The sequence below is a fragment of the Panthera uncia genome, chromosome F2 (assembly GCF_023721935.1).
Source record: "Panthera uncia isolate 11264 chromosome F2, Puncia_PCG_1.0, whole genome shotgun sequence".
Lineage (NCBI taxonomy): Eukaryota > Metazoa > Chordata > Mammalia > Carnivora > Felidae > Panthera > Panthera uncia.
Window position 1 is genome coordinate 1898166 of NC_064812.1, and position 9780 is coordinate 1907945.

At 58.7% G+C, this 9780-nt stretch overlaps 1 protein-coding gene across 2 annotated transcripts in view; it reads left to right on the plus strand.

Annotated features, from left to right (window-relative positions):
- TSNARE1 (t-SNARE domain containing 1) overlaps positions 1–9780 on the plus strand; it is a 150921-nt gene that overhangs the window by 99337 nt on the left and 41804 nt on the right. Inside the window, exon 11 of one of the 2 annotated variants that reach the window (XM_049632856.1) lies at positions 812–2167. The exons of the other annotated variant lie outside the window; for it this stretch is intronic. Within the exon in view, the coding sequence (XP_049488813.1) occupies positions 812–1401 (590 nt within the window). The 3' untranslated portion in view covers positions 1402–2167. Of the gene's footprint in view, positions 1–811; positions 2168–9780 lie in introns of those variants that run through there. 2 annotated transcript variants of the gene reach the window in all.

Genomic DNA, 9780 nt, shown 5'->3' on the forward strand with positions numbered 1-9780 from the left:
TGGGTAAATGGATGGGTGGACGGATGGTGGATTGATGGGTGGATAGAGGCAGGGGTAAACGGGTGGGTGGATGGAGGAAGGCTGATGATGGATGGATGGATGGACGGACGGATGGACAGAGGTGTGGGTAAACGAATGGGTGGATGAATGATTTGTGGGTGGGTGGGTGAATGGGTGGATGGATAGAGGCATGGGTAAATGGATGGGTGGATGGAGGATGAATGATGGATGGATGGGTAGACAGAGGGGTGGGTGAATGGATGGGTCGACAGAGGACGGATGATGGATGAACGCGTGGACAGAGGCATGGGTGGATGGATGAGTAGATGGACGATAGACGGATAGTGAATGGATGGACGGACGGAGGCATGGGTGGATGGATGGGTGGAAGGAAGATTGGTGGATGAGTATAAGGAGAGATGAAAAGAAGGAAGGAGATGGATGGATGACGGACGACGAAATTGATGGGCAGATAGATTGGTGGGTGGTATGCGGAGGTGAACAGATGGACAGACTGGATGGTAGACCACAGCCAGCTGGGTGGAGTGTAGACAAATGGCGGCATGGGGGACAAGCACCGAGGCTTTGTGGTTGCCAGGCTGAGGTTTGGACTTAAGTGTTACTAGAGGAAGACTCACCTCTGAGTCCTGGTTTCCTCATGTGGGTACTGCTGCCCACCATGGAGGGGCATCAGGAGACCAAAGTAGGGCCATGTGCAGAGGGCCCCCACCCGTCACCTCCCCATCCCTCTGAGGTGTTGCCCCAGAGTCATGGCTGCCGGAGGCTGACATTTCCTGTCCCCCTTCACCAGCGGACGAGGAAGACGAGGCCCCCAGCTGCCTGTGGCTACCCTTGCGGACCCTGGATGGGCCAAGCCTGCCCGAACCTGACCCCCTGGACCTACGAGGAACTGTCCCTGCACCTGCTTCCTCACCCTCCCCGCCAGCCTCTCCGGCCTCGGTGCCCCCTGCAGCTGCATTCCCAGGGGCCCTTGGACCCTCCCCGCCCTCCACTGTGCCACCCCCGCCCCCTGGGAGGCCCGCAGCGGAGGCCTCCGAGTTTGAGCAGCGACTGCTGGACTCCCATCGGCGACAGGGCGCCCTGCTCTCCCACTGGTCTCAGCAGCAGAGTGCACTGATGGCCCAGCAGAACCTGCTGCTCCAGAGGCTGGCCGAGCAGACCCAGCGGCTGGCCGACGGCGTCGAGGCCCTCAACCGGACCCTCGAGAAGCTGGTGGAGGCCTGCCCGGCCCGGGGAGCCTCGCCCACAGTCCTGGACGGCACCCCCGCTGGGGGAGTGGCCTCTGGGCCCACCAGAGGCCCCCAGGGCAGCCCCCAGGGCCCCCACCCGGGCCTGGAGGTCTTCTCAGGGATGATCCTGAAGGTGGAAGAGGAGGTCTAGGGTCCGGTCCCTGGAGGGCTGCACGAGGAGCGGGGACCCCAGCCCTTCTGAGAGTCAGGCTGGGGGACAGCAGGGCGGAGTTGGGGCCTCGATGGAGCCGGCAAGGACACAGGACACACTCGTGCAGGGAAAGGCTCTGGGGCCGGTCGGTGGTCCTGGACAGAAGTCTACTCAGGGACGTTGTGGCTGGAAGACGCAGAGGGGCGCTGGCGGGGCCCGGCCTCTGCTCCCGTCCCGCGCTCTCACCTGCTGTGCCGAGTGCCTTGGAGGGCAGAGCCAGCACCCCCCTGCGGCCACAGGGGGTATAGAGGGTTCGGTGTCCCCAGACCTGGAGGGGTGGCTCAGCGGGGTGTCAGGAAGGTCCCCAGAGGGTGACCCGGAGGGCCCGCCGGAAGCCTCCTCCTCCTGGACGTGTGGACGCTGCGGGCTGGGCTCCTGCGGTTTTCTTGGTTCTGCCCAGGACGCCCCCGTCTTGCAGCCTGCGGTCATTTCTGCCCGGTGTTACATCTGTGGTCTGACAGACACACGTGTGCATATATGTCACCTGGTACTGTATGGGGCGGGATACCATTTTGTACCTACTGATGTTTCTTGCAAAAAGAATTATTTTTCCTACATAAGCATAAAATAACAACGGAGAAGGCCCTGCCGGTGGTGATGTTCGCGAGCAAATGAGACGGAGCCCGGTCCTGTTCCTCACGCGGGCTGTGCCTTTGTGTTCGGCCCCGGCAGGGAGCCCTGAGCGCTTGCTGGGTTTTCAGATCTGCTCTCTCCGTTACCTCCTGTGCCCCGGGGGAGGGAGGGGGGGGGAAGGGGGGGTCCCTCAGGGAGCTGGGGCCAGTCCTTGGCCCTCTCAGACCGAGCTTGGGCTGCAGCCACACAGCCTGGGAGGCTGTTGGGGGCCAGGAGGGGAGGGCAGGGTTCCCCAGGGCCTCGCTGGTCTTGGGCCTCGTGCCCTCTGCCCGCCTCCCCTTTACTTCCTTCTCCTGACCCTTGTGGATAAAATCCTTCACGCAGGAGCCTGAAGGATCGGCATGGGCCGGGCAGCATATTGGTGCCAGGGCTCCCGGGGAAGCCCCCGCACTGAGGAGGGCCCGGACCCGCGTCACTGGCACATTGGGCGGACCCTCTTCTGGTTTTCCATTTTCACCGTGAGCCAGCAGCGTGTCGGTGACTTTGTCTACAGAAGGGAGCCAGAGCTCTCTGGCGATTCAGCCAGCTGCCCCCCGCGACACCGCCTGGCCGCCCTCGCAGCCTCCTCTCCCTCTAGTCGCAGGTGGTGCCGTTTGTCAATGGCCGCCTTACTCAGGTGGCCCCGCCCTGCGAAGCCTTCCGTCCGCTCCGCAAACCTCGGATCCTTCTCCACACGCTCTCGAAGCCACCGTTAGTCTTCTCTGTGGGTGGAAGGGATGGGCTGTCCTTGTCCGATGAAACGTGCCTGACTGGTTGACATTCACCTCCCTACTGTCCATGAGCACTGCTGCCCCTTGCTTGTGCCACCTCCAGTGGAGACTGAGCCCTGGCCCCGGTCACACTCTGGGCCCTGATCTGGTCACACGCTGGTCCTTGATCCTGGTCACATGCTGAGCCCTGACTGTTGTTACACTTTGACCCCTCACCCTGATCACATGCTGCGCCCTGACCCTGAGCCCTGGCCCCACTTACTTCCATAATGTCCATCAGGAGCCCCCTTGGGGCCTGGCCCTGTACTAAGTGCGAAGATGCACAGGTGACCAAGGGAGACCAGAGGCCTCTCCTCCCAGCGCTCACGGTCTGCTGTAGGAAACGACACTAAGCAAGTAAACACGTGTCAGGTAAGTGTTTTCTGTGTAGAAGTCAAAACTAGATCTGGTTGTATTTGGAAGAAACCCCGAGTAGCATGTTGTAGATAATGACTACAAGTATGACTTAATTACTTAAGAGATTTCTGTGGCGAGTGGTCCAGCGCGGCAGGGTGGCCCTGTGGTCCTCGAGGACCCACGTGGCTTATGGCCCCCTGCTCCGTGGCGATGCTCATGGTCCAGGATGGCTGCAGGACTCCCACCATTGCGCTCATGTCCCAGGTAGCAGGATGAAGAGAAGGGATAAGTAGGCACATCCACTCCCTCTGAGGACGCCTCTCCTTGCGTCTCCTCCCATGGGCTAGGAAGTTAATCAGGTGCCCCCACTAAGTCCTAATAGAAGCTGGGAAGTATCTTTATAGCTTTAGCCCAAAATGGAGGTTCTGTTACTGAAGGCAGGGAGATGAACGGGCGACCCCACCATGGGAGCCAGTGGTACGACCGAGTGGCCCTGAAGACCGGGTAGAAATGCGGCCAGGGGAGCGGGTGAGAGGGGCAGGGCCGGCAGAGAGTCCAGGGTGAGGCTGGGGAAGAGCAACCCCGCCCTGCTGGGGCCTGAGAGGTGGGGCGTCCAGGTCCTGAGGCCGCCGTGCGCCCTCCGGCCCCTGCGGCTGGAGCCCTGTGCCGCACACTGAGGGCCGGGGAGGAGCATGGCGGGGACAGCGGCCCGGACTCAGGGATGCATGAGGGGGCCGGGCGATGACGCGGGGAGAGCAGGGGCCCCGGCCAGCCCCGAGTGCGGGTCCTTGTGCACGGAAGGGGAGCCGAGTGGTCCTGGACGTCGGCCTCGCACCCGATTTGGGTGCATCCAGAAGGTGTCTGCGACCGAGACGGGAGACGTTTCTGTGGGTCTGTGGCTTGACCACAGGGCCTTCCGTGGTGTGTTCCAGAAGGCCGGAGAGGCTGTGGGTCACCTGACCGTGCCCCTTGTACAGATGGCAAACCTGAGAGCCTGGGGTGCACTGGGGGTGCAGGGGTGACGCCCAGGTCCTTGCCCTGTCCCCTCACGGCTCTCCCCGCAGACCAGCGAGGCCGGGTCCCGCCCTGGAGTCGCCTCGGGACATGCGGGCCTTTGGGCACATCTGCTCTTGGAGCTTAGCCAGCCCGGACGGCTCTCCCGGTATAGAACAGTTCAACGTGGGAAAGCCACGATTTAAAAAGCTTGGCTTCCAGGGCGCCTGGGTGGCTGTCGGTTAAGTGTCTGACTCTCGATTTTGGCTCAGGTCATGATCCCGAGGTGGTGGGGTCGAGCCCCGTGTCTGGCATGGTGCTGAGCACAGAGCCTGCTTGGGATTCTCTCTCCCTCCCTCTGCCCCTCCCCTGCTCCAGCGTGCTCTCTCTGTCTTTCCCTCAAGGAAAGAAAAATGCTTTGCTGCCTTGCAAAGAATAAACAAAGTAACTGGCCTGGCTCCCTGCCGGCCGTCGCCTCCCCCCACCGCCCTGATGGAATGTGCTGGAATGGGGAACAAGTGTAGGGCTGGCTGACCTGCGATCCCAGACCTGCCAGGGCCCTTCACTGAGGGAACAGGACAGTCGGGCGTCTGTGCTGCGCACAGAACGAGAGGCCCATGCGAGCCCACAGTCGGAGGTCACCCCGTGAGTCACGGGGCCGCTGAGTGGAAAGCTGAGGACACAGCAACAATGGCAGGAATGACAAAACAGGCCCCGTCATGAGCCGAATTGTGTCCCCGGAGCCACACCCGAGTCCCACCCCCAGGGCCGCAGGGTGACTGTGCTCGGAGGTGGGCCTTTGCGGAGGTGACTGAGGTAAAGGAAGGCACTGGGGGCCCTGATCCAGGCTGGTGTCCCCACAAGAAGGGGAGGCCAGGGCGCAGACACGCACGGGGGTTGGGGGGGGCGACCACATGAGGACACGGGGAGGGGACGCCCCCCCACGTGCCGGGGACAGGCCTCAGGAGGACCGGCCCTGCCCGCTCCTGGGTCTCGGACCCAGGCTGCCACGGCCGGGAGGAGCCCGTATCCGTGGTCTCAGGCGCCAGCCCGTGGTGTCAGTTGTCCGCCGAGCTGACCACACAGGCCCCAGAGTGGCTTCAGCTGTTGGAATGAATCAAGCATGTAACATAGATAGTTCTTACGAAATATTTTCAAATAAGATGGAATCACAAAAGTGAACAATGAGAAGTTATCAGAAGCAACCCAGTGTGTCTGGAAAATCAAGTGCAACTTTAAGTCATGAAGAAGTTCACGGAGGCCCTCGTGTCCGGGCGTCTGGTCGCAGAAAGTGCCAAACAACAGATGAAGGGAACCCCGGAAATGCTACAGTGTTAGAGCTGTGAGCCGGCGGCGGTGAAGAGAGGAGCTCGTCCAGCCCGCCATCCAGGACGGGGGAGGCGGAGGGACGCGGGCGGCAGGCCTGCGGGGAGAAGCGTGGACACCAGGGTCCCAGGGAAGGGATCTCGTCGCAGCGAAGAGAAGGGAAGAGGCGACTGTTTTACATCAACGTCGGCAACGAGGGCAACTGCAGAACCAGGAGGGAGGCTGACCGAGCGCTGAGCAAACTGTCAAGGTAACATTGTGTTTCCAACAAAACGGTCCTTCAGGAGCAAAGACAAAATGCAGATGTTTCCATACATGTGGGAACTTGGAGGGCTCACCACCAGGAGACTTTCCCCAGAGGGGTTTCTGAAGGATGGACTGCAGGAAGGAGGGAGCAAAGCTGGAAGGTCTGTAACACAGGTGAATACGGAGGCGGGTCCAACAAACGGGCGTGTGAAATAATAAAGTTATTCTGCGATAAAATAATAATTGTGACAATAGCGTCTGTTTCGCGGGTTGCATTTTTAGAAAGCACAGGCCAACAGTCGGACAAAGCTAGTATGCCGGTTGGGACGAATGGTTAATCCCATCTGTTATTTGCAGGGAAGTTAAATATTGGTTAATTTTAGCTTCTGTTAATAGTTACACTTGGTAAAAACTCAAGGGTTCCTTCATCAAAGTTAAAAACTTAGCCTCTGCAAAAATCCCTGTTCAGAGGTTGGGAACACAAGTTACTGACGGAGAGAAAATATTTGCAAGTCACACATCTGACAGAGGACTTGTATCCTGTATATATAAAGAGTTCTCTGAATTCAGCAGTAAGAAAATGGGCAAAAGATTTGAGTAGAAATTTACCAAAGAAGATGCATAGATGGCGTCGGAGCGTCACCAGCTGTTGGAGAAATGCAAATTGGCGCGTCAGGAGCTCCCGCCGCCAGCCTGCCCGAGTGGCCAAAGGAGGAGACGCCCAGACGCGGGGAGCCCGGGCTGCCTGTGCACCGCCGGCGGGACGGCCACCCTGGAAGCCCGTTTGGGAGTTTCTTAAGTTAAATACACTGCCACCAGTTGCATTTATCCTAGAGAAGCAGAGAGTCACGTTCACAGCAAAAGCTGCACACACATGTTCGCAGCACCTGCGTTTGTGAGAGTCCCAAACCGGACAGAGCCAAGGTGTCCTTCCGTGGTAGATGGGAACTGCCGTGTGTCCACGCCGGAGGGCTGCCCAGCGGTGAAGGAGGACGAGCAGCCTGCGGGCTCTGAGCCCACCGGCCAGGCCTGGGGGTCATGTGCCGCGTGTGTCCCTGTACAGAACGCTCGCCAAGTGGCTGTGCAGCAGGAGTCTCGCACAGAGAGTCGTGACACCGAGGCTCTTCTTTCCGGAAGCAACTTTATTCTTGCCGGCACCGCTCAGTTGGGTTCGTCCCCAAAGGACTGAGCCCCGAACGCCGTGTGGCATGGTTTTCTCTGTATCTTCTACTTCTTGGACTCCCATATATGGTAACACGCGAACGTGTAGTCTGATTCGGTGATCTCATGTTACAAGGTCGTGACGGATGTTGTCAAGTAAGCAAAGAGCAAGGTTGCCTTGAGGTTGCTTTTCGCTCCTTAGGGAGGGGAACTGACCACTGCCGCGCTGTGGCGATGCGTGGCGGAAGGGGAGCCGAGGTGGCCGGGCGTGGCTGCGGGGGGCTGCCCGAGGGAGCCCGAGCGCCGCAGGGCAGAGGTGTGTGGGTCACCACGGTGCTGGCCAGAGTCTGTGCGTCTGGGAGGATCACACAGGCCGGACGTGCACAGAAGGAACTAGTAAGAAGTGCGAGATCTGCGGCCAGGGTCACCTCTGAAAGAGGAGGGTTAGGGTATCTAACTTCCAAACCAGTAAAAATGGAGTAAGAATACAATTAAGCAAACAAAAATTCTCTTTGAACATGGAAAGAAGAAAACAAGGAAACGAAAATAATATAGAAGAAAAAAATACAGCAAAAGGGAAATGGGCAGTCCTGTCCGGGAAACACATTTCCGCAGGTGGGTTCAAAGAGCCCGGGGAATGTCCAAGATCGTCCGACTGGAAGCAAAAGGTCTCTGCCATTTATAAGAGGACAAGGTGACGATGTAGCTGCTCCCGCTGAAACCCCCTCCCCCCGCCCCACCGCCTACAGTGCAGGAGGCAGTGTTGGCTTCAGACAGTGGGCGTTAGGACACACACATGTTCGTAAATACTAGGAAAAGGAGTAAATGAATTAAATGTGATGAAGAGAATTATCCTGTAACAGTGGCCGCCCAGCAGGAAAATGAAAACTCCACACCTGGATACAGCTAATAGAACAGCTCAAAATGAGGTCAGTCACGGCCTTCCCTCCCCAGAGGGAGCCCAGCATCCCGGAGGCTCCAGCCGCCCGCGGGGCTCGCGCACAGGAAGTTAGCAGACAGACAGGGCTCCGCTTGCCGACACTCACTGAACTGCACCGGTGAGCACACGTGGCCCTTCTCCAGTACGCCTGGGACCCGTGCACGCTTCGACCACAAATCAGATATAAAGGGTCAATAGACTGCGGAGCCCGAGTCAGTGCTGCATAAAACAGCGACTTCTAGAAAATGCAGTTGGAGAAATGCAGTCTTCAGATGTAAGTAACTTGAAAAATACGTTTTTTTTTGTATGTTTGGAAATTTAAGAAGAGCTCCAAGTAACTGAGGTCAAAGAAGAAACCGTCAATGGGTGTGCGAGAAAGACGTGAGCGAGTGACGATGAAGCGGGCCATGTCCTAGTCTGCCGGACGCTTCAGAGATTGCTGGCCCGAAACGCCTCGACCACGAACCAGGAAGAGGCGGAACATTACTGTATGAAGATATTAAAGAGATTAAGTAAAAGAACCACAGAAAAAAACCAGAGAGTTAGAAGGGAGAACCGTGTAGAGACGGGGCATGTTCAGTGAGTCATAATAGTCTCCACAAAGCCAAAAGCAGGTTGTTCGGGAACACCGTGAAAATAGACAAGCCACTGATAAGATTGATGCAGGAGGAAAAGAGCAGAAATTCCAAAATAAGAATTCTGTGAACAATTTATGCCACCCTAGCTAGAAACTTAGAAATCAAACGGGCCGATTCCTGGAGAAGCGCTGGGCCGCCACAGACCAGGCACAGGGCCCCCAGCGGCTGCCGTGGAGAGCACTGGGCCCGTGTGGCCTCTCAAGTATGCTCCTCCGACCTCCAGGGAAGAGGTCCGACCTCTACAGACTTTTCTAGAGAGCAGAGAGAGGGGAATTCCAAATTCGTGATACAGGGTCAAATCAGAGATGGCCACACGGCAAAGGAGCACGGTGGCCCCGCCTGTCCCAGGACCGTAGACACGGCAATCCCGAGTAAAGCATCAGCCAGCCACACTGTGTCCGTGACCGACCTTTCCAGAGCTTGAGGTGCAGGACACACACGTGTTCACACATGCATGCATGCACGTGCACACTCGCACAAACACACACACACACACACACACACACACACACACACACATACACACACCTGCACGCATAGGGGTCTTTGCTGCAAGGACCAGGGCTGACGACAATACCTGTGTGCTGCACACTGACTGACTGTCGCCCTGCGGCCCCTTGCCTGGCCCTCTGCCCACGAGCCCAGCTGCCTGACCCGTGGGAACCGAATAACCGACTGGCATCAGGAAGTGGTGAATGTCCATCTTGGCCCAGGGCAGGTGCTCAACCAGTGTGGGTCTCCTTTCAACCCCGGTCACCCTCCCCTTTGCCTTCCTATTGGAGAGGATCCCCCTGGTTCATCCCCTGCGGCTGGCACCCCCGTGCTGACCCCGTGCCGACTTGTCTGCTGGGGCACCGTCTCTCCCAAGTATGACACTGGCTCCGCGAGGCAGGGCTCTGGCTGCGTCCCTGCCTGGTGCCTAGGACAGTGCTTAGCATGCAGTAGGTGCTCAGTAAAAGCACGTCGTGCAGGAATTGGTGGGGGTGGGGCTTCACAGGCGCCCATCCCCCCCCCCCCCCCCCCCCCCGGGAGGCAAGGCTGGGCCTGGTGCATTGGGCAGTGAGGTGAGGAGGCACATGAAGGTCCTGTGGGGTCAGGCCTGGAGTCCTGCCCTCCCCTCCCCTCCCCTCGCCTCCTCCCTCCTCCCTCTCCCTTCTCCCTTCCTCCCTCCTCTTTCTCCCTTCTCCCCTCCTCCTTCCTCCCTCCCCTCCCCTCCTCTATTCCTTTATCCCCCCTTCCTCCCCCTCCCTCCTTTCCTCCTCTCTCCCCTCCACTC